General features: G+C 41.9%; 1 protein-coding gene across 1 annotated transcript in view; it reads left to right on the forward strand.

Moving 5' to 3' along the window:
• Positions 1 to 25,868, forward strand: part of DDX10 (DEAD-box helicase 10) — a 162,845-nt gene that overhangs the window by 99,098 nt on the left and 37,879 nt on the right. The window contains exons 15-16 of the mRNA XM_079973559.1: positions 2,660 to 2,821; positions 16,644 to 16,700. Coding sequence (XP_079829685.1) covers positions 2,660 to 2,821; positions 16,644 to 16,700 — 219 coding nt within the window. The remainder of the gene's footprint in view (positions 1 to 2,659; positions 2,822 to 16,643; positions 16,701 to 25,868) is intronic.

The following is a 25,868-nucleotide window of genomic DNA, read 5'->3' on the forward strand; positions in this document are numbered from 1 at the left end:
TCAACACATACTTTAGGCAACACGTACTTATCTTCTCCGATAAAGAAAACAATTCCCGACCTGAAGAATTTGGAGCAAATGATTCAGCAGAGGAAACACAGCCCAGAATAACTAAGGAGATAGTACAAGAATACTTGGCTAGTTTAGACGTATTCAAGTCTCCAGGGCCAGATGAACTGCATCCAAGAGTATTAAAAGAACTGGCAGATGTGATCTCAGAACCACTGGCAGTCATCTTTGAGAATTCCTGGAGAACAGGCGAAGTCCCGGCAGACTGGAGGAGGGCAAATGTTGTCCCTATTTTCAAAAAGGGGAAAAGAGAGGACCCAAATAATTACCGCCCAGTCAGTCTGACATCAATACCAGGGAAGATTCTGGAGCAGATCATTAAGCAAACAGTTTGTGAGCACCTAGAAAGGAATACTGTGATCACCAATAGTCAGCATGGATTTCTGAAAAATAAGTCGTGTCAGACTAACCTGATCTTGTTTTTTGACAGAATTACAAGCCTGGTAGATGAAGGGAACGCAGTGGATGTAGCCTACCTTGATTTCAGCAAGGCATTTGACAAGGTGCCCCATGATATTCTTGTAAAGAAGCTGGTAAAATGCGGTCTTGACTATGCTACCACTCAGTGGATTTGTAACTGGCTGACTGAGCGAACCCAAAGGGTGCTCATCAATGGTTCCTCTTCATCCTGGAGAAGAGTGACTAGTGGGGTGCCACAGGGTTCTGTCTTGGGCCCGGTCTTATTCAACATCTTTATCAATGACTTGGATGATGGACTCAAGGGCATCCTGATCAAATTTGCAGATGACACCAAACTGGGAGGGGTGGCTAACACCCCAGAGGACAGGATCACACTTCAAAACGACCTTGACAGATTAGAGAACTGGGCCAAAACAAACAAGATGAATTTTAATAGGGAGAAATTCAAAGTATTGCACTTGGGCAAAAAAAAATGAGAGGCACAAATACAAGATGGGTGACACCTGGCTTGAGAGCAGTACATGTGAAAAGGATCTAGGAGTCTTGGTTGACCACAAACTTGACATGAGCCAACAGTGTGACGCGGCAGCTAAAAAAGCCAATGCAATTCTGGGCTGCATCAATAGGAGTATAGCATCTAGATCAAGGGAAGTAATAGTGCCACTGTATTCTGCTCTGGTCAGACCTCACCTGGAGTACTGTGTCCAGTTCTGGGCACCACAGTTCAAGAAGGACACTGACAAACTGGAACGTGTCCAGAGGAGGGCAACCAAAATGGTCAAAGGCCTGGAAACGATGCCTTATGAGGAACGGCTAAGGGAGCTGGGCATGTTTAGCCTGGAGAAGAGGAGGTTAAGGGGTGATATGATAGCCATGTTCAAATATATAAAAGGATGTCACATAGAGGAGGGAGAAAGGTTGTTTTCTGCTGCTCCAGAGAAGCGGACACGGAGCAATGGATCCAAACTACAAGAAAGAAGATTCCACCTAAACATTAGGAAGAACTTCCTGACAGTAAGAGCTGTTCGACAGTGGAATTTGCTGCCAAGGAGTGTGGTGGAGTCTCCTTCTTTGGAGGTCTTTAAGCAGAGGCTTGACAACCATATGTCAGGAGTGCTCTGATGGTGTTTCCTGCTTGGCAGGGGGTTGGACTCGATGGCCCTTGTGGTCTCTTCCAACTCTATGATTCTATGATTCTATGATATGCAGAACCTTGTTGTTGTAGGTGCTTAGGAAGTACAGTATGAGAAATCTTATGTCCATGTCTGCATTTCTGCCTGCCAGCTCAGTGCATGCTGCATTGCAGAGCCTGCACTGAGGAGAGGGCTGGACTAGCTGATTTTCAATGACTCTTCCAGGTCTATAATCCTGTCGTTCCAATGTGCCTGAGACCTTGCATTCACCATTGTACATTCATTGGTTCTTCCTTCCCCCCTCTCTCTCCATGCAGCAGACCTTGAGACTTTTGATTCTCCAAACACACTAACTCCCCATTTCCCAATAATTCCAAGAAGCTCATCATCCTGCTGTGCCGCTTTGCCATCCTTCCATGCTGCAAAATCCTTTTATTTGGATCCCAAACGCCTTGCTGCTACCCTCTACCTTTCTTTTCACTTAATTTCAAATGTTAGCTTAGGGCGCTTGCTTTTCCTTGAAGCAGCTCTTATTGGTTCTGTGTAAGATTTTGAGTTACCCAGTTGTTGCCTTCAAATAAAACATTGTGACAACTAATTATTTGCAATTAAATGTTCAATTACATTGAATTGAATTTACCAGTGGGACCTGCAACAAACTTGCAGTATGGTGTGCTCCTGTGCATTGTTATCATTGGACAGTCATACTCTATTCCACTGCCCCAACTATCTAGGTGGTTTTTTTTGGGGGGGGGCATTTGGTCATTACTCTGTGGCCATTGAGACACTCAGTGCTCACAGGGCTATTTTCAGGGCCCCCCAGGTTAGATTTCTTTCTTTTTTTTTTGTACTTCTGCAGACCTTGAGGTTACTCTAGCTCTGTTGACACCTCTCTTGCTGTGTTGTGGCTGTTCCTGTTTTGGCTACATAAGTGACAGCACTTCAAGTCATGTACTTCAAGTCTGATTCAACTCTTGAATCAGAATTAGAATGTAGGGTGATGCAGTGATATTTTTCATTGTTCTTTTTAAATCCAGCTAATTCAGCAGTGGCCACCCGCACAAAAATCTGTTCATGACGAAGCAGAAGATGACGACGACAGTGGTGGAATCAGTCTCAACAAAGCAAAAGAGAGGCTGCAGGAAGAGGACAAATTTGACAAAGAAGAATATAGGAAGAAGATTAAAGAAAAACACAGGGTAAGTTAATTTCCCTCCATTTGTCAGAATATTGGAGACAAAACACTGTGAAATGCTGACATGTGTACCCTGGGGAATGAAGGATTTTGCATAACATTTATCCATTCCAAAACATTTGGATTTTTTAAAGCATTTTATAGAGTCTGGATGATGTTTTCCTGTTCTTCTCCACTGTATGAACTGGGGAGATGAGGCAGTAGAAGTGGACAACATGACTGCCTCTCACATCACCATTGCTATTCCCTGGGGACAGGCAACCATGGCTGACAAGTGACTGTGTTGGCCTGCCGCTCCCATGTGACCTTCTAGCTTCAATTATTACAAGTGACATGGAAGCCAATATGCAACCCAACCACACTGGTTAGTTGCCTAACAGACCCTTACTCTACTTCAGAAATGAGGAAACTGTGTCCCCTCCAGTTGTCATTGAGCTACAACTCCCATATCCATACTGGCTGAGGCTGAGGAGAGTTGTAGTCCAACAAATTCTAGAGAGCCAAAGTTTCCTCGTTCCGTATTGTGACAGTGTTAAATTTTGGTTTCTTGATGCTCATAGGCAGAAAGCAGGGCAATGTTTGAAGGGTCATTATAGCAGAGGACATGATATTGTAAACCAAGAAGAGACCACTAGAGAGTCCTGTATCAATGAGGCCTTCGGCATAATACATTTTATTTAAATGCCTACATTTTTCATAGATGTGATTGAAACTCTAATGAATTATTCAGGAAGTGTCATAGCTATAATGTGATTGATTTCAGCTATAATGTAAAGCTTTAATGTCGGTACTTTAAACTCCCTTTTTGGCATTAAAAAAAAAGTAAATTGTAGGCCATAAAAATGCAAAGATTGTTTCTGGGCCATTTATTTGTCATAAACCAGAGCTGAAAGTTTGTGAACTTGACAGCAGAGAATAGTTACAAAGGTTACTCTGTCTCTATAATGCTCATTGATCATTCTCCTCATTATTGTTATTTATAGCATTTCTGTTGATAGGGCCTAAAAATCTATAACAGGTCAGAGCCCTGTTCTAGATAGCCACAAGAAGAAATAATCCATGTTTCAAAGAATCTAAGGAACTATTAAAAGTTTACTGAAAGGTTCCTGACAAGGAGATGCTAAAGAGATGGTAGCAGAATGTTTTATTATTTGGCAGGGGGTGGAAATAGCATGCCTACTTTTGTCTTCTGTAATTAGCCAGGAACATCAGCTGTAATTTAACATTGCATGTTGGTGTTGTGCATGTGGGGCTTAATACTAATACAGTATATCATCTTTTTTTTTGCTCAAGCTACCCCCAGACTCCAAGCTCTTGAACTGCAGAGCTAATAGTGTTCTGGCCCTCATCCTTTTTGATTCCTACTTCCTATGTGCAGTCTCTGGGCAGCCCCACATACGGATTTTCACCTGCACGGAAGGGGTTTCTGAACGCTCTAGAACTGGGATGGAGAACTTGAGACCCTCAGTCTGCTTTTACGTGCCCCACAGCAGCATCTGGGTCTGCAGAGGCTCTCTAGACGGCCGTTCTGGAAAATGCTTCCTGTGGTGTGTGCATGTGTGTGCAGGCTGGGGAACAGAGAGAGTGTTAAGCAATCCTGTAAGCCCCTCCCCCTTCCAGCTCTTGGTTGGGTTTGGCTTTGTCCACCGACAGCAGCAGACCATGATAGACTTTTCCTGTGGGTCATCAGTCCATCCTAAGGGGGTGAGGGGAAGGTTCACCACTCCTGTTCTAGAGCTGTAGTCCAGAAATTGCTGCTCACCCCATTCCTTCTGGTGAGACGACTCCTTGGGTATATTCTTCAAACCACCATGTTGCAAACAGCAAGTGGAGCCATCTCTGTAGAAAAATTCTGTTTCCATAATCTTCCATCATTTCCTTTTCCTTCTCCTTAAGGTCTCATCCACTCATGGAACATTCCTAGTTTTTATTTTCCTTGCTTTCTCATTTATTTTACTCACATCTTTCTGCTCGCCTCTGCTCCCTAAGTAGCCATGGGCCAGTGCACATTCTGTGTTGGGATCCTTGTTGACTATAGTTTTATCATATCAGGAGCCAGGCTCCTCCTTGCACTCTCTCCCAAAAATGGATTTACCCTCTCCCACAGTGTACCTTTATAGAAATGTATGATGAGATCACCTCATTTTATGTTCCTTTTCCCCTCTGCCCCTGTAGAGGCAGTTAGTACTGTGGGGTGGTAGTAGGAAAACTGAGAATGTGATAGTGGCCTATCTCCATAATTATACATTAGGGGAACAGGAGGAGAATTTGACATGAAGTTGCCATTCTTGGCAGCAACCTCATGTATTGCTGTCTAGAATCCTGGTAATCTCTGCTGGCAGAGATTATGTGCCCTTTATAGGTGAACAATATCTCCAATCATCTCTGACCGTTGACTGTATCATTGGAGTTGATGGGAGTTGAAGTCCAGGCACATCTAAAGGATACCATTTTGGCAGCCTCTGTTGTTGGGTTTTAGTACCGCCTCATGTCTTTCCCCCTTTACCTGCAGACTAATTGGGTGGGGGCTTATGACACATTTCCCTGGGACTTAGTGATTACTTTCTCAGAAACAAGTTCCTTGGACTTTTGTGAGACTCCCAGGTACATATGTAAGATTTCATAATGAATCACAAAATTGCTTAGCAGATTTGTCAGATGGGAACATGAAAATGCAGCCCACAAGTTCTCCAGAAGGAATACTTCTGCATCTCTTTGAAACAGAAGTAAATTGTCTGATCTGTATGTAAAAGCTGCAATTATACAGGAATCCTCAAATGCAGTATAAAAATTGCAGTCGTATTCTAAATCAAGAGTCACTTAGATTCTTTTGTCAATACTCCTGCTAATACTATTTCATTACCGTTTCAAGTTCCTTTCATTTCATGAAGGATAATGAAGTCCATTGTATAAAAATAAATACCCTTTGAATCCAATAATAAGGGTGCTAATAAATTTGATTTTTTTTAAAAAAAATGCTTTTCATTGTGAAGAATGTACTATAAAACCATTCTTCCAATGTAACTATTACCTGATTTTATTTTTTAAAATAAATGTCAGATTAATGTGGGTTGTTCACTTACGCATTTTTAAAAGTCTGAAGGAGTGACTGATAAAGTATTTTGTAACTTGGCAATAAAAGTACAAAAACCTAATTTTCAGAGTTCATGAATTTGTCAGTGAATTGGTTCATTGATTTATAATACTGCAATCATTCACTTCACACTTCTTCATTACCTCTTATCCTTGGAATTTAATTGCTTTACTTGCATTTTCATTTTTTTTTTATTAATTTGGGGTTTGTATTTTAATGAATTATATTGTTCTCAGATTCCCCATGCTTGGAAAACTTCATAATTGGCCCATTTCCCATACCACAGCTGCATGCATAAAGCTATGATAATCTGAGCAAACTAATACTTGACATACCAAAGTGATAGAAATTAAGAGAAAGTTACACTGTGTAGGAGACATTCAAGTGTGTGCAATAGAAATCCTTCAAAATTGCCCCAAAATAGTAGATGTTAAACAGAAAGGAGTCAAATACTGAATTTCCTGGTTTTATACCTGCTGTGGGTTAAACCACAGAGCCTAGGACTTGCTGATCAGAAGGTCGGCGGTTCGAATCCCCGTGACGGGGTGAGCTCCCATTGCTCGGTCCCTGCTCCTGCCAACCTAGCAGTTTGAAAGCACGTCAAAGTGCAAGTAGATAAATAGGCGGGAAGGTAAACGGCGTCTCCGTGCACTGCTCTGGTTTGCCAGAAGCGGCTTAGTCATGCTGGCCACATGACCCGGGAGCTGTACGCCAGCTCCCTCGGCCAATACAGCGAGATGAGCGCCGCAACCCCAGAGTCGGTCACGACGGGACCTAATGGTCAGGGGTCCCTTTATATAAAGTTGGGGGAAAACAAGCAGCTCTTTTACCAAGCTCTGAAGAGAAGGGAAATGGAACTTGTATGCAAATCTGATGTCTCAAATTACTTAACCTTGAAAGAAGAGTTAATAGATTTGACTTAGGTACTTAAAATTATGAAGAGCATAATAAAACGCAGATCGATCTTGCTTTCCGTACTTTCACAGCATTCAAACAAGAGGGAGCTGAAAGTTAATGGCAAATGCCTTGTATCAAAAGGGAAGGATGGAACTATTTTACCCAGCAAGACACTGTCTGCAATGGGGGGTGGTTGACTTTTTAATATTATGCAGTTGTGAGTTTACAACACCCTTACCAGGCTTACAAACAACAGGAATGGTTTTTAAAAGATTAACGGTATATATGATACCTTTCTAAGTGCCCAGAGTACTTCGCACACATCTCATTAATCCTTACAACAACCTTGCGAAGTAGGTCAGTATTAATTCCCCATTATTGTAGATGGGGAGTGAGGGCAGAGGCTGCAATTTGATGGCAGAGTTGCTTTGCAGTTCTAACGCAGGTTTCTAATGCAGGTAATATGCATTTATAGTACCATTCTGATCCCACCCTAATGTTGGTGGATCCCCTGGAGACAGAAATGTTCCTCATTTAAAGTAGGTAAAGGTAAAGGTATAGTTCAATTGGGGGAAGTGAGATTTTTCCTTCTGAATCATTGGAAGTTTTTCTATAGAAGTTACTCATTAGAATTGCTTTGCCAACCACTTGCTTCTAAATTACTCCCTTAGAACTTAAAATGGTCCAGTAGTTCGGTGGATTTTTCTCTTGGTCTCCTTTAAGTATTTGACTGATTTGGATATAAATTCAAAATGGGATTAATTAAAAACAAACACTTTTACTCAACAAGAACTTGCAAAAACCACTGTTTTGGAAGATCCTTCTTTAAACAGTATATAGCATATAGAGTGATAATGTACAGCTGCATTCTCCGTCCTGAGATCTTCCAGACATTTTGGACTATGACTCCTATCACCCTTAGCCAGGATGGCCAATAGTCACAGGTGAGTTCTGGTCCAAAAAATCTGGAGGACATGAGGTTGTGGGTGGCTGGCATGCAGTGATGCAAGGATATATGTTTGGCTGAAAAATGCTGCCGTTCTAGGCAGCAGTCCTACATGCACTTACTTTGGAGTAGTAGGCCCCATTAGACATAGCTGAACTTAATTCTTCTGAGTAAATTGGCCAAAAAACAGGTGTAGCTCTTGCATACTAATGGGTGCAAAATACTCAGAGCAGAACTTTCGCACTGTTGTTCATTACTGCAGTAAATAGAATAACTTCCTTCAAATCTGTCAAGATGTCTCCCCCCCCCCCCAAACAATGCAGGAGCAGCTGTAATTTTCATCTCCTCAAGCACATATTCATAATCTGTAATACTTTTCACCCACTTACTCTGGGTATTTCTTCCTCTGTCGTCTTAAGGTGTCCCCCCCCTCCGCTTTTGACAGTGCCCCAAATGTGACACCTTGGCAGGCATATTAAAATACTTAGGAAGTACAGTATGTCTTCAAAGTATTGACTGTCAAGAGTCTGGAGGTTTATCTGAATCCCACTTGCCTGTAGAGTTTTGACATTATGATAAATGTCCCAACCTACAGCAGCCTTTCGGTGAATAAATCTAATACTCTTTATTTAGGAGGAGACTTTGGCCTTTTCTCCCCGTCCCCTTATGACAAGAAAATTAAACACATTTTAAAAGTAATACTGTTCCCCCACATGAACATACCTTATTTCACACAGAGATTTTTAAGATTCTCCCCTCCCTCTTTTTAATGGAAAGCTAAGGTTGAGAAATCTGTAGGCTGCCTAATTTGCAGGTACGCTCTGACAAATATCCCCAGGCAAACAGTAAGGTCATGTATTAATTATGATTAGAAAATTACATTTTCCCTCTCTTCAAATAGTGAAAATTTACTATGTGCATACAGGAGAACATTTATTTTTTGAAAAATTCAGTGGATGGGTAATTAATTTTGCAGCGCAAACATCCACCAATTTGCCCTTAGGCTACAACGTCTACATATAATGGAAAAGGTTCTGCAAGTCATTCCCCATGTGAGTTGATACAGAGCTAGTTATGTAATGTGTGAAAGTCACTCTAGAGAATGCTGCAGCTGAAATGCTCAGCCAATTCAGTGCAGAATGTTACTCTGAGAACGAAAGGTGGACCTGGAAGCAGTAGCTTGTTCCCTGTAGTACCTCTATAATCCCCACGCCCTGCAATTCCAATGCCTGCTAGTTTGGATTTGTGGAACTCATTCTTAGGCAAAATGCTATGCCATTCTGATCATGGAATCAGCACCTGTGTTTGTATATATAAAGCTTAAACTTTGAGATCCAAGGCTGGATTCTAGCCTATCCAACTGCTCTGGTTACCAACTAGTTTCTGGACCCAATTCAAAGTGCTGCTTTTGACCTATAAAGCCTTAAAACATGTCAGGACTGCAATACCTAAAGGACCACCTCTTTCCATATGAACCTACCAGGACTCTTCTGAGGTCCTTTTTCGTGTGCCTCCTCCTCGAGAGGTCCGGAGGGTGGCAACATGAGAATGGGCCTTCTCTGCAGTGGCTCCCCATTTGTAGAATGCTCTCCCCAGGGAGGTTTGCCTGGTGCCTTCATTATACAGTGGTACCTCGGGTTACATATGCTTCAGGTTACACACTCCTCTAACCTAGAAATAGTGCTTCAGGTTAAGAACTTTGCTTCAGGATAAGAACAGAAATCGGGCTCTGGCAGCGTGGCGGCAGCAGGAGGCTAAAGCTAAAGTGGTGCTTCAGGTTAAGAACAGTTTCAGGTTAAGAACGGACCTCCGGAACAAATTAAGTACTTAACCTGAGGTACCACTGTATACCTTTAGGCCCCAGGCAAAAATGTTCCTCTTTAACAAACCCTTTGGCTGATTGTCATTCAATGCTCTTTTAAAATGTGTTCTTTTTTTGGGGGGGGGGTTATTCTGTTGTTTCTATTTTTATTTTGATTATGTATTCTGTTTTTTATATTGTGATTTTATCCTGTGATAACATGCTAAGGCTACCGACCTGTTCATGCCCATCAGGATATTGGAGTACATTACAGTTAGCTGCTGCTTTGAATCTTTCCTCAAAACCGACCTTCATTTGGCACTGCCACAATTTCACCTATGTTGCACTGATGCTGCTTCACATTTGTCTTGCCGGTCTTACTTGGCTCCCGGCCAGAAATTTCACAGTCTTCTGCCATATTCATGTTCTGTTAAGTACCTAGCTAACATTTTAGCTGTAGAGAAATATCTAGTTCAGCTGTTCGGCTGGGCTTCCCTGATTTTGAGCTGAGTGGTTTCTTCTTAACGGTCATAGGAACGAAGCAACTTCTTGGTGGCTAATTAGTTGTCATCAGTTGTGAAGACATCAGTCTGATTACAGCCTTTAAAAGCAAAATATAATACCTGGCCAAAAAAAAAGAGCATTGTGGGTTTAGAAGCCATCTCCTTGCTTCTGCTGTTTGGCCAGGTGGGTTTTGGTGCAATGTGGTCATGTGTTGTGTGCTCATTGAAAGCCCAGAATGAATGCAAATGTGAACATGGAAGAAGTGATCCGTGGGGAGGCCCCTCACGGAAAAGATTTGATGGCCCAAGCGAGGGGGGATCAGTAGTTCCTGGTTCCCCAGAAACACAGGAGAGAGAGACAGAGAGAGGGGCTCCATTATGCACACAGTCTATTGAGGGTTACGGACTTACAATGGGGACGGGTGTGGAAATGAAAACAGGCAGAGCTTGTGGTGAGTAAAGGGTAAGTTGTGAATGAGGTAAAAAAGAGCTTTCAAGAATGAGCAGAAGTGGCAGAGATTACCCATCACACCAATCCATTTTACTGAGAGGACATTTCCAACGTGCATGCAATGCCCCCCAAAATGAATTACCTTACAGGGACCTTGTTGTTGTTGCTTTTTTCCATTAGAGATGTGTAACACATATGAAAAGCAGAACTGCATATTAGAGGACATTAGCATGCCTGGCGGTGTTTCAGAATAAAACACAGTGCTTCCCTTTAAAGCACAATAGCTCTATTTTTCAAGCGTACAAGTCATTTGATTTTAATCACCAATTCTTTCCATGTAAATGGCTTATGGTGAAGCAAAAGCAAATGATACAATCTCACATTCTTAATGTGAAATATGGACATGCAGCCTCCCAGAAAGCACTGCCTCTTGAATAAGTTATGACGGTTTAGCAAAATCTGAAAATCTGAGTGATATCGAGCATTGTGAAAGCCTGCAGATAAAAGCCCAGTCGTAAAATAAGAGCTACCCATTGAAGCAAAAATAGTATGATTATGATTTGTGTGTTTCTTCATTGTTTCTCCCCCAATTTTTGTTTCTGGCACAGCACAGCTCTGATTTCCACTTAGAAGCTTCTTCATAACTTCCATCACACAAATTGCAGTTTCAGTTGCTTGGAGTCCAATCTTGCCGAGGCGGATTCATGGCTGCTCCCTTGAATAAGGAAGCTAAATAAAAGAAAGCCATGCTATTTTCTGTTTCGGAGCGTTACTCATTCTTTACCTTTTGTCCCACAAATTACATCCGTCTCACACGAACAGGGACCTGGTGGCAGTGCCTGTCCTTGCATAAACCTTTCCTCTGAAATTCCACTTGCTATAAGTCTATTCAAAAAGCCTTCTACTCCCTTACAAGCAGGCACATAACCAGATTTCTATTAAGCCTGCATCATCCTTTTGTGTCTCCCAATCTTTCCCCCCTATAAATTATTCCATATATTATGTTGCCATCTGTCCTCCTATCTAATACATTGCCCTGGTTCTGCATGTGTTGCTACCACTCTTCCATGAAATGTGATTCCATCGGCCTGCCCCCCCCCACTCCCTTTCCCCACCAACCATCTTCTCTGGCTAGTATTGCATCTTGATGGATAAAATCTACAAGAGACTCCTGCTTTGTAACTTCCACGCAATTCATTGGGATTTGCACCTGCTTCCCTTGGAAGCCCTATTAAAATGAAGTGAGCTTGCAGAGGAGCAATGCCTGGTGACTTGCACCCTGCCATTTCCATATGACTCAATTATATTTGGTTGACATGAAATGGGAGACAAATGAGTGTCGCCAAAATAGCAAAGGGTAACAAAATAACCTGGTGCCTAGAGGAATCTTTCCTCTGTTGAATTTTTCATGTTGTCCTCTTTCAAATCTGTTTTCAGCTTGTTCTGGTTTGTCAGCTGTCTGAGCTTTTCTTCTTCTTCTTCTTCTTCTTCTTCTTCTTCTTCTTCTTCTTCTTCTTCTCCCCCCCCCCCCACTCCATTCCTCCCAGGTCACTGTTAATGTAGCTTGACTCCCCCCCCCCAAACTCCTTTTTCAAAGGTAGCACTTGAAAAGAGAGCAGGTGGTTTTTCAGAGAAATGGGCAAGTGACACAGGTTGACAAGCTACAGCAAAGCAGGTCACAACAAAGTAGTTTGGAAATTGGATTGCAGGAGGAAGAAAATTGAGTCCTGCCTTAGAGGGGCCAGGATCTTGCACGAAATGCACCAGAATTGAACAAGTCACAGTTGGGTTGTTGGGGCAGTAAGACATGACCTACATCATGGGAACACATTGGTGGAGAGTCAGGGAGGAGTGAGTGGGTTTGCCATTCATTCTCGGTTTGTTTCATCCTCCTGCTGTGTTATCAAAACAAACACGATCTTCTTAGAATAACTTAGACAAATTGGGTTGTGGGTGTCCCAGGCAGTGATCGCTTATGCGTGTGCATGGATGTGTCCATATACATTGTTGTTGTTTAGTCGTTTAGTCATGTCCAACTCTTCGTGACCCCATGGACCAGAGCACGCCAGTCACTTCTGTCTTCCACTGCCTCCTGCAGTTTAGTCAAACTCATGCTGGTAGCTTTGAGAACACTGTCCAACCATCTCGTCCTCTGTTGTCCCCTTCTCCTTGTGCCCTCAATTTTCCCAACATCAGGGTCTTTTCCAGGGAGTCTTCTCTTCTTATGAGGTGGCCAAAGTATTGGAGCCTCAGCTTCACGATCTGTCCTTCCAGTGAGCACTCAGGGCTGATTTCCTTAAGAATGGATAGGTTTGATCTTCTTGCAATCCATGGGACTCTCAAGAGTCTCCTCCAGCACCACAATTCAAAAGTATCAATTCTTCGGCGATCAGCCTTCTTTGTGGTCCAGCTCTTACTTCCATACATCACTACTGGGAAAACCATAGCTTTAACTATACGGTCCATATACATTAGACATGTATAATGTCTCTTCTTCATTGCACAGCCACAGAAGAGGGGGTTTTGCAGTTACCTTATTGAGTTCCACAGCGTTATCTCTGGCTCACAATAGGCAGCATTTTGCAGACCAAGGATGGGGAACCTATGGTTCTGCAGCTGCTCTCAACTCAGTCCAGTGGCCTTGCTGGCAGAGGTTAATAGGAATTGTAGTTCGGCAACACCTAGAGGGCCAAAGGTTCCCCACACTTGCTGTAGATCAAGGATAGGGAACCTATGGCCCTCCATATGTTGTTGGATCATGGCTCCTGTCAACTCTGATCATTGGGCACTCTGGCTGGGAGTTGATGGGAGTTGGAGTCCAGCAATATTTGCACGGTTACAAATTGTGACAACTTTGCTCTTTTCAGAGGACAAATCTACACCTGATTTCTATGTAGCGGAAACTAAGTCCGGCAGTTAAGTTTTGCACCTTAGTTTCCCTTCAACGACTGCCATGTCTGGGGTGGATGAGAATTTAGTGTTCAAGGATGAGTCTTTGGGCATATAGCATATACATTTCCTTTACTTAACTTAAAAGTAACTTAAGCATTACAAAAAAGAAGATAAATAAGGTGAATAACATAAAAACCTTATAAAATGCTAGTATTGTTGTCAATTAGTTGTTTAGTCGTGTCTGACTCTTCGTGACCCCATGGACCAGAGCATGCCAGGCACTCCTGTCTTCCACTGCCTCCCACAGTTTGGTCAAACTTATGTTTGTAGCTTCGAGAACACTGTCCAACCATCTCGTCCTCTGCCGTCCCCTTCTCCTTGTGCCCTCCATCTTTCCCAACATCAGGGTCTTTTCCAGGGAGTCTTCTCTTCTCGTGAGGTGGCCAAAGTATTGGAGCCTCAGCTTCACGATCTGTCCTTCCAGTGAGCACTCAGGGCTTATTTCCTTCAGAATGGATGCGTTTGATCTTCTTGCAATCCATGGGACTCTCAAGAGTCTCCTCCAGCACCACAATTCAAAAGTATCAATTCTTCGGCGATCAGCCTTCTTTATGGTCCAGCTCTCACTTCCATACATCACCACTGGGAAAACCACAGCTTTAATTATACGGACCTTTGTTGGCAAGGTGATGTCTCTGCTTTTTAAGATGCTGTCTAGGTTTGTCATTGCTAATGCTAGTATTGCAAATCTAAAATACTGATTATTGATATAGAGCTGAGAAGCTCTAATTAAATCATAATTATTTGAATCAGCAACACTAAAACTGGGCTGCAAGCAAAAGGTGATATGAAAGGTGATATACACTGAGAGAAAGGGATATTTATACCCAGTTTTTCCTTTGGGAGAGAGATACTTTTCTAACCTTTCTCAGTTATCAAAGAAAACCAAGACTACATTCCACAAAATATCCAACTTCATGAAAGGATGTGGTAAATGAGATTCCCAAAATACATACACTGCAACTTCTGCAATAATTTTGATTAAACATAATTTACTGTCATCAAAGCAAAATAATTTCAGCAACATCTTATAAAACTACATCAATTGCAGACAATTTCTGTTTTTTAAAAACCTACCTGGGTAGAAGTTACACAGACATGTTATCAAAAGCTGAGTTATACAAGGATGTGTTTGCCTCCCATCTGCGCATACTTCAAGTATAAATGTTTAAAAATAGCATACGCCTTGAACACCACTTTTTAAACCAACCTATAAAGGTGGATTGATTAAGCCAGGCAAATTCAAGGTTTTCTTTTTATAAAAGGCAACAGAAGCAAGATAGGGAATGGAGAGTCATGATGTACTAGTCTGGTATGCAGGTCTGTCCTGTCTCTGAAGGACATTACAGAAATAGAAATACGACTTTTATTTCCATTTTAATGAGTTTAATTGTGTTGCATTGGAGTAAGGAACATCAGCAATAGGGCCTGTTCCTAGCCAGAATGGATGCATAAGTGGGAATATGTCAGGGTCCCCGTCACTGTCACACTTAGTAAGCAGAGGTTAATAATAGACTGCTGCAGACTTTTCAGATGACTCAGCTGTAGACTTTCCAAGATGTCAAATATGGGATCTGCCCTGCTAGAGCTGCAGCATATCAGTTTAAACCTCTGTAGCTGAATAAACTAATAGGAGAACATTGAAGAAGATTTCCCCCCAATTCAACCTTGCTTGGTGATATGCATTGAAGTATCCATGAAAATCTCATCCCTATCCTCTTGTCCCTCCAGTGTCTAACATGACTTTATAATCTCTTGATGCTGAGCAATGGTGCAGGGGGTCTTTTTCATCTGCGGGTTTGTCATCTGAACATGTGCGCGAGTGAAAATTCCATTACCAATAGAAGCAGCACATGGAGAGCTTGTTTATAAAAAGAAAAGTTAGCATTGGGATGGGAGAGTCTTGTTTAAATGCCTTAGTTGGACCTCATGTAGGCCTTGGAATCATTGCTGCTGCGAGATCATAGAATTGTAGAGTTGGAAGAGACCACGATGGTCATCTGGTCCAAACCACTGCAATGCAGGACTCCTCCACCCAACAAACTCATGACCCTGAGCTTTAAGAGTCTCATGCTCTACTGACCGAGCTATCCGGGCTCACAGACATACTAAGTTGCTGTTGGTTGTGTATGGTGGTGGGCGACTATGTGTTGAGAAGGCAGGACAACTGCAGTGTTTGGGAAAAGTGAGATTTTGTGAAGGTGAAAATACCAGAGACAACAAAGCTGAGTTGATGGGAGGAACTGAATTGCTCATAAAGCATCAGTCTGGCTAAATCAATCACAGAGTGTAATTTTTATATAAACACAGGAGGTTTTGCAGTTCCATAGGGACTGTTCTTCCATTTTAAAAGTTGAATGTGTAATGTGCTCAACAAGACATACTTGCTGATGTTGAAACCCCTTAAGCTGCTTCATTATACACTTACTCTTCCCCACACAAACCAACCTGGACCCTGAAGGCCCATCGGAGGCCCTTCTCTGTGTCTCCCCTCTACAAATGGTCAGGAGGGTAGAAACACAAGAATAGGCTTTTTCAGTGGTGGCTCCCTGCTCATGGAATGTTCCCCTCAGGAGGATTTGCCTGGCATTACCTCTCTCTGTTTTTAAGTGCCTGGCAACAAATTTTATTTGAACTTTTATTTGGCCTAAATTTGAAGGGTTTCCAGTACTTGTGGCCTTTTAGAGTGGCGGGATGTGCAAGACTTGCCTTTTATCTCTATTATTATGATTATTATTACCACTACCACTATTCTATGCCGCCCATCTGATTAGGTTGCCCTAGTCACTCTGGGCGGCTCCCAACAGAATATTAAAACAAGATAAAACATCAAACATTAAAAACTTCCCTAAACAAGGCTGCCTTCAGATATCTTCTAAAAGTCAAATAGTTGTTTATTTCCTTGACATCTGATGGGAGGGTGTTCCACAAGGTGGGTGCAACTACTGTAACATCACTTATCGCAATGAGGGAACCACCAGAAGGCCCTCAGTGCTCGATCTCAGTGTCAGGGCTGAACAATGTTTTTTTTTTAAAAAAGAAATGTTTTTAAAGTTTCTATTTGTTGTTATTGGTTTTAGTGTTAATAATATGTTCATCAAACATGTTGGGTCGCTTTTATGAGGAAAGCAACTAATAACTATTGGTAATAATCATAATCATATTTAATTTTTCACCCGCAGGAAAAACGACTGAAAGAAAAGGCAGCAAGAAGAGAAGCCAGAAAGAAAAATGCAAAAGTAAGGCTATTTTTTATTCTTTCGCAGAAATTTTATGACCTCTGCATACTATGAAGTGTAAGAGGGAACTATCTTATTTTAGGAATCGAAATAGGCTTTATGTATCTTGGAAAAGAGATCATTGTAGAAAGTTCTCTGAGGATGTCTGTCATGGTGAAAGCGGGAGAAATTCAATGCTGAGAATTGCTGGAGAAGGTGCTGGAAGCAAAACAACAGATATAATAACATCTGTATATGAAATGGCAAAAGGGGATCCCAGGGTGACTCACGGCAATAAAATTATACAGAACAATACAAAACTGCATGGTAATACACTGTTAGAACCAGCATATGAAGATCTCCCATCCTTCCCCGCCAGTCATAAGTGTGTTTAAGCCTTACATTGGCCTCTGTATTAACTGCAGCCACCACTAATGAAAGTTTCCTCTTAACCTGGTTTTGAAGCTAGGTAGTGTTCCCCGATTGAGAACCTTCAAGACAACTCGGTAACTTTACCTGGTCTAAAATGCAGTGGCCAGTGTTCCATTTAGAACTCTGGAACCAGCTGCACTGGTTACCAGTTCGTTTGCAAGCCCAAACCGAGTTGTTCACATGAATGTTGAGAGTCCTAAATTGCTTAGGCCCCCAAATATCTAAAAGACCTCCTCAGACCCTTTCAGGTGTTAAGATTGACAGAGGGGGCCCTCTTTGTAGTTCCACCACCCTTGTGTCAAGGAGAGGGAGACAGACAGACAGAACTCTGATAGGGCATTTATTTTTATTTATTTGTTATTTTGCTATTAGTACTGCTTCATTATTTCTATCTTCCTTTGTACATTATTTCTATATTTTACACAACAGGGGGTTTGTCTCCCCCCCCAATGTAAATTTTCATTTCCCTTGGATTATGTATGAACTCATTTGAATGTAATGTAGCCACGACTAAAGGAACTGCAGTGCAACTTTACTGATTTAGTGTTCAGGGAGAGTTTTCTTCTACCTGAAGTTTGGAATCCTTATGCCGCACATAATTCCCAGGAGCCAGCCTTCCAAAGAAGATGTGAATGCAAATCGCATGTTTAGCTGTAATTTTGCATTGGCATATTTATTGTGGCAAGATGTTCATCCTGTTCAAGGGACATGCTGATTTTTTCCAGGACGAAGGTCCAATTGTGTGCGTCACTTCGTCTACCTGAATAACCATGATTTGTACTTGACATTTAGCAAAGATTGGTTTCCTTTGAGAGCAAACTCAAGGTGCTGCTGTGCTGATCTCCTTTCTGCATTCTCTTCATCTTGTCATTGGAACTTGGAGAACTGGACTGGGAAAATGACTCGCATTGTAGTCTGGAAGTTGAGACACCAGTGCTCTTCTTCAAGAAACAAAGACTGGTTGTGATGAGCAACTCTTTATTAAAACGTAGCTTTCAGAAATATATTGCAGCATGACGTGCAAATCATGTCTGGGGTTGTGGGTACTGGTCCTATACGCTACATCTCAAATATGTTTCTATTGTCCAGCCCAGGGTCCTCACAGTCAGGAACTGAAGCCTGATTATAACAAGACGTTTCTCTGTGCTGACCAGGAATGGGCAGAAGGCCACACTTACAGAATTTGCACTTCACCTGGCCAATTCAAGCACTTCAGGTAGTGCAGAATAGTGAGCTATGTATTAACAGGGATCAGCCACAGAGGGCCTTCAAAACCTATGCTAGGGAAGGGCCATAGATCGCATGATTTGCTGGGCAAAGGTCCCAGATTTTAAATCTGGCATCTCTCAGTAAGACTGGGAAAGACTCTTGACTGAAATCCCAAAGAGCTATTGACATTTAGTGTACACCAGGGATGGGGAATGTCCTTGACTCGATGGACCGGATTCTTATCAGGATCGGCCTTGTTGGCCAAGTGACATCAGGTGCAAGATGCTTTGATTTAACCCTCTTGCCCATCAGCTGATGTTGCAAGTGGATGTGTATGGGAAACTGTCCTCATGGGCCAACTTGGAAGCCCCTGATGGGCAAAGATTGGCCCAAGGACTCGAGGTTCCCTACCCTTCTTATAGACCAGGGGTAGGCAACCTAAGGCCCATGGGCCACAAGCAACCCATGGGGGTCGATTAACCGGCCCACGAACTGCCCCTGAACCGAGCTGCCTGCTTCTGTGGCACCAAAAATCGCGTCTGCGCAGACACAGACGCCGGAAATCACGAGTGGGCACGCAATCCGGCCCACGGAGGGATCTCCACTGGAGTGAACCGGCCCAGGCGAGGTAAACCTTGCCTACCCCTGTTATAGACAGTAGTGAGCTAGATGGACCATTGATCTGACTGTAGAATACAGTTTCATATGTTCCTAGCTCACCTGCATTAGCTGCCTTTAGTCTATTAGTCTATCACTTCAAGATTTTGGTTATGACCACAATCATAGCATCATAGCGTTGGAAGGGACCCAAGAGACCTCTAGTCCAACCCCCTGCAATGGCAGAGCCTAGAATGTTTTGGGAACATCTCTTATATGGACCTCTCTGAGATCAGCTGGAGAATCCTTTATCTGGATCCAACCACTACACTATACCATACTGGTATATATATTTCATAAGACATTTGTATATTAAGTGCATTTCAGGCAGAAGGGCAATTAATATATTTTATAAACAAATAAATAACATTTGAGAAAATGTTAGGTAAAGAGAAACATGAAATCCTGAAAAAATCTGACCTAAGGCGATTCCCCACCCCCTCCCAGATCATCCTGAATACCTCACACAGGGTTCGGGAATCTGTGGCCTCCAGGGGTTGCTGAACTACAACTCCCATCAGCCCTAGCTAGGATGATGGACAGTCCGGGATTATGGGGAGTTGCAGTTCATCAACTTCTGAAGGAGCACAAGGTCCCCTCTCATGACCCTCTCTTTGGGAACTGTTCCTCTGTTGGCATCTTCTGTCAGCACCATTTTTCCCTAGTATTTATATACTATCCGATTTTATTTTTTAAATTTTTATTGGAAATTTTATTTACAACATAACCCGCCCATACAGAATTCCACCCTCATTAAATGTGAACGTAACATACAATGAGCATAACATACAACAATACAAACAACCATTATCCTGTATCTGGCCTCCTTATTTACTTCTTATAAGCTGTTTCCTTTATGAATAATTATTAAGATTTTTCTCATTACAACTTAAATACCATCTGATTTTAGTAAAACCTTTACTAAAACCTTCAAGCAGTATTAAAAAACAACCCATTAAAATTATCGATAAAAGACAGTTAAAGCAGGTATTCCATTCCATTACTGATTAAAATGAACAGTAAATAATGTACAGGTTAAAACATGTGTAACTTCTGCGTGTCTCAGTATGCTTGTTATAAACGCACATTGAACAGAGTATTGAACTGCGAAGGCACCTGCCTGACGTCAGTAGACGAAGAGTGTAGCCTACAAGGTCAGTTTTTATCATTTATATATTGTCAGTTTATATTTCTTTTTCTCCTGTTGGAATGTTGATGGAATGGGGTCAGGACACTTGCTGGGAAGTTGACCTCACTGTGGCCAAGTTCCAGAAATGCCTCAAAAGGACTTCTTTTTTACCTTGCCATGATCAGATCCCAATTCCTACCTCTGTCTTAACAAAGACTGTTTAGCAGTGGTTCATGGAGGAGTGACTGGCATGTTGTTTTTTGAGGTGTTTCCCACTCCCTGCAGAGCCTTAAAAAAAAAACCAAAACACCATCTTTGGTTAGGTGTGAAAGAGAGAGCTCAAGAATGGTCAGCCCCTGGTCAAGAGATTTTGACAGCTTGGAACCAGGAGTCAAATTCTTGTGAGATTCCTGGGGAGCCAACAATGATGTGTAGAGAAGGCAGTCCCAAACTGACAGGAGCCCGAGGGATTCTTTTCGAGCTTATCCTTGCATCAGAAATCAGTCTAGTTTCAGCACCAGTGCCTGAAGACTTTCACAAGTTCACCCAGGGTCAGGATCAAGGAGTCCCATGTGGGCTTTCATATTTAACGCTCCGGAAAGAAGCTATAAAACCAGCACTGACTATTACAAAAGAAACTGCTGCTGCTGAATCAAAAATACAGGTTTTCTCTTTGCACCTCAGAACTTTAAACCTTTGTTACATATCTTTAGGCACCAGGCAAAAATAAATAAATCCTCTTCTCCCAAGCCTTTGGCTAATTAAACTTTTAAACTGAGGAGCAGAGGGCGGTATTGTTTTGCTTGTTACTATGTTACACATTTTTGTGTTTTTTTTTTTATTGTAAAACGCCCTGTGATCCTTGGATGAAGGGTGGTATAGAAAAATAATAAGAATAAGAATTAATAATAATAATAATAATAATAATATCCACAAACAACAAAACATTGGTTAGTGCAAATGATTAAGCAATCACTGCTGTACAAGGTTGTGGGCACACATCCCATTCTGTGTATTCTGTTAATTTGGAACAATTTCAAAGGAAGGAGGCTTGAATAATTTTTTAAGTTTACATGGCCGTCCATCAATCAAATTCTCTAGGCAGCTTACACAATAAACATAAACATTTATGCAGTGTTTAAAACTACAATAATTGAAACAAAAAAAAAATGTAACAACATAGCAAAATTCCCTAATTGAGAGATAAAGAATTTGCAGCTCTGCTTAAAACTATGCTAAATGAGTGAAAGCATAAAGTTTTAAATCTGAAAACAGATTAAAACAGAAAATAAGCCTAGGGTTTGTTTGGAAACACAAGTGTAAAATGGCCTTCAGCTGGTGCCAAAAAGACCATCAAGAAGGGAGGAAACAAACTTATTTGAGGAGAGCGTTTCTTAAGCCACCACTGATAATCGCCACTCCTTTGTAATCACCTGTCTCACCTCACTTGGGTGGGGGCACACAGAGCAGGGCCTCTGAAAAGGGTCTTAAAGTTCATGGAGGTGTATGTGGGTTAAAAAGCTACACACGTAGGGCAATGCCTCAGTGCTCACTGGTTATTCTTGACAAGACAAAATCAGGAAGGAACTATCTAAAGAATCGATTGAAAAGGATCTCAGGATTTTGCTGTTTTTATTTTATTTTATTTATCAACTTTTTTAAAAAAGCAGTGAAAGCAGCAGTGTATTTTGCTTGTAAACAGTGCCCATAAGGCTTCAGGTTGGGTGTGTTTTTGTGGATCTGGATTATTACAATTACAATTATTAATATTCATTTCATTTCTACACCACTTCATATTTTTAAGGAAAAAATATAAAGCGGTTTACAACCTTATTAGTGGGTGTAAGTGGGTCCTGTAACAAAATCTTGCAGTGCGGCGTGCTCCTGTTCAAAATGCCAGCCTGTGCCCTTGGTTCAGGATAATCCATTCCATTCTGTTCCTCCCACTGGTCTCCTGTTCCTCTTCCCCCTGCCTCAACAGTCAGTCAATATTCTATAGCCGCTGATCATGTTCCGTGTTTCATTTGGGTTGTTTGAGGTTATTGGAAGGGGGGGTTGCCCCTTAAGGGCAATCAGAATAACAACAACAACTTCTGCAAACCTTGAGTTCTCCCCAGCCTTCTCTTGTGCATAGGTGGTGCCATTTTGGAAAATAAAATGCTATTAGAATATGGGGATGTGGTGTTTTATTTTGCAATTGGAAAGAGCACGCCCTTCCCTACATTTTAAAGAGGGATTTGAGAAGCGGCAGGCTGTGTTATTAATGCTCCCTTGTGCTAGCAAACAGGCTTCCTGGCTGGCCATTCTTCAAGACAGAATAGTGGACTAGATGTAACTTCAGTCCGACTCAGCAAGGCAGTGTGTGTCTGTACAACATTACTAGCAATGTGACACCCAGAGTCCATACGCATCTTTTGTTATATTTTCACCCACAGCAGACTAGGCACAGGCAGGCTTAAATCGAGTTTAGTGCAATTTCAATTTCGCAGCAGTGAGGGAGTCTTGCCTAAGAGCCAAAACGTGTCCTAGGTACCATTTCCTTTCTTTGCAACCCTAGTGGACTGCAGAGTATCTTCTGCTTCCAGGAATCCTTATCTGGATGAAAACATATTTAGGCATAAAGCGCCACACCATTACAAGATGTTTTTGAAATGGCTTCTGTGAATAGCTGGCTCTGTAGGGCTGCTTATCACCACTTTTGTGATTTGTGAAAGCATGCACAGTTAGGGCTAGGATCCATGCCCTTATCTTGAACTTCTTTCAGAAATTTTGCATATCACGAAAGATAACATTGCACACAGAATACAAATCATGGCAGTCTTATTAGAGTTGGTGGGTATAATAAAGAGGAAAGAGATTATCCCAGCTCAGTGTGAAACCAGAGGCGAAAAGTTCTATTAGGTTCAAGCCAACAAAGAGAAATAATAGAGATCTCAGAGTCTATTTTTATGCCACTGTGTGTATAAAAAATTGTGCTTAATCCGCATTGAATTCATAAATGATCATGACTTTAAATTTTCCTTTCAGGCTCATAACTCTGAAATGTTCCACATTACCTATTTGGTGTGTGTGATGATATACCACAAGGGAGAAATGCAAAAATATATTGGGGGAAAAATCAAGTTCGCCCAGTCCTGTTATCATACCTTTTGAAAGAGGACAGATTTGTGGAAATTGCATTAGGGCAACACAATAAAGATGAATGGGAGTGGAGAAAGGGTAGGGAAAAGCTTAACCTTTCTGCCCCTGCAGCTGCTATTTAAAGTTTAAAAACCAGTCACATTAATTGCACTCACACAATTGACATCAAACTTAGCTTGGTTCTTTGATATTGCTGGGACATACAATAGGGCTTCTCCCTGATGCTCAGAAACTTTCAGCATTTATATAAAACTTCCAGATATTCAAAGGATTTTGTATTCATTATCATGTTGCATTCCTTAGAACAGTGTTTCCCAACCTTGGGCCTCCAGCTGTTTTTGAACTACAATTCCCATCATCCCCGACCACTGGTCTTGCTAGCTAGGGATGATGGGAGTTGTAGGCCAAAAACATCCGGAGGCCCAAGGTTGGGAACCATTGCCTTAGAACAACCTGTACAGTTTGGCTAGTTGCCCATACCTTAGTGTTGTGTAATTGGGGTTCTCATTGAAAGTGTGAGCCTGAGTTAGGCTTGATGCTGAATGAGTTAATGGAAGCGGTGATTTCAAAACCAAGGACTTTCTGAATCATAGCTCAAGCCATTACCCTACACTAGCTCTCTCCACTGAAAACAATGACTTTCTTCAGCCCCTTTTTCATTTGGTAGAATATGAATGGAGTGACCTAATCTTATATTCCAGGTCTTTCAAATATTATTATGTCCCTTTTCATCAAGCTGTTACTATTCCCCCCATGCTCTTTGTTACATTTCAAAAGCATTTCTTAATTTATTACCTGCCACTTAGTGTTCACGGTTTATCCATGCAAATCAATATTCCTGGTTCTTGTTTGGTTATCTCATTAATTTAGGAGGACACAAGTCTCAAGTGGCTTCTGGTTTTTTTAAATTTTCAGTTGGCCTGAGAAACTACTGTGTGTATGTGTGTGCTAAAAGTTAATCAAACTCCCAAGTCAAAGGCTTCCAGCATTGGCTACCAACCTTCAGGGCTGCTTTGTAGTAGTCCATCTCTCACATGGAAGGTGTAAGGTTTTCTTCCCTGATCATAACAAGTACTGTTTGGACATAGTCTGCACTGCCCCTACCCAATTCTGCTCAAGGATCAAAGGAATGAATGGGAAGAAGGTTAGCTTGGGTGAAAATGATCACCACCAGTTTACAGGTGGAAAACTGGGGGAAGCCATTTTGATTCTGCTCCAGGGGCTCACAATTCATGTTCTGAAATAGTTTTGGATGGGAAGGCTCTAGCACCCAGAAATAATGATAGTGTCCAAAGCTCCACAGTGGCAGTCATGTATGGTATCAGCATGTCCTGTCAGTACAAGGATTTCCACTTGTGCAACAGGACAGTTCACATACACCCTTGTGCATGCCCTGCACCTGCTCCAAATCTGCTCCAGAGGGTTGGAAAATTTGAAGGAAGGAAAGGGGAAGAACATTCCATTGTGCAAGCAAAAATCCTTGCTTTGGCAAAGCATTGACATAGTAGTACTTTGGATACAAATCCAGCAGCTTTGAAAATGATTTTATTTTATTTTATTATTTTATGAAGAAAGAGTTGGAAGAAAGGGGGAGCCTCGCCATGCCACAACTCTAAACCCATTATCTTCCATTTTTTCTTGGGGTGGGGGATTATCTTAATGACACCAGCCCCCAGAAAATTGAGGCAAATCTGCCGGAACGAAGGGAGAGTGGTCCTAGTTGTCATTAGCCCATTTCAGATGACTTATGTGGGTGGGTGTGATTATCATGGCTGTTAGCCCTGACCAACAAGCATCTATTGAAATGGCCCAGCTGATCCTATCTGTGTATGCATATGTAGATTCTGTTTACGAGGATGGAAGACCTGTGACCTCCAACTTGCATTAGCCACAGCAAGTACATAGCCATTGGTCAAGTACTGAGTCCAGCAACATTGGGGGGGGGTGACAGAGGCACAGATTTCCCATTCCTAGTTTACACAGATAGCTGAATGCATGTAGGTTGTTGGTGAGTCTGGTTGCCATGATGTACACAGAATTGGTACGCAACCTGATGGTTGCCATAGTTCAGTACTCCCAATTAAGGTTGTCTGAAAAGGGCTGCAAGTGGTCTTGTCCTTGAAAGAGCAAGACCCTTCTCCCCCGCTCTCTCCAGCTGTTGGTCAGATCTGTGGCTATTGAGCAAAGCCGTGTTTGGGGGAGCTTTATTTAGCAGCCTTTAAGAATCCGAGCTCTAAATCTTTCAGTGAAGTCCAAGAGAGGATTTGAGAATTAACTCGCCTTGAATGAGCCTCACTATCTCTCCTCTCTAGCTATTTTTCTTTGGCTGTGTTCAGCAGTTTTGTAGATCAAAGAGCCTTCAAGTTTTAAAGCAGAACACTCTGCTTACTGCTCTTTTCCCTCCTACCCCAAAGTTGTTTGTGGCTTACATTTCTACGTGACCTACTGCCAGCACGCCTCCCTATGCCATCATCGATGCCTCAGAAAAAAATAATAATAGTTACAATCAGCAATCAGAAAAACATTGTCTCTGTGTTGGTTAATTATTTTAGGAACGATTATTCAATTTAATTGAGGCTGTGAGGATCATTAAGATTCCAGCTGCTGGAAGGGTTTGCTGC

The sequence above is a fragment of the Podarcis cretensis genome (assembly GCF_951804945.1).
Source record: "Podarcis cretensis genome assembly, chromosome: 4".
NCBI classification, from domain to species: Eukaryota; Metazoa; Chordata; class Lepidosauria; order Squamata; family Lacertidae; genus Podarcis; species Podarcis cretensis.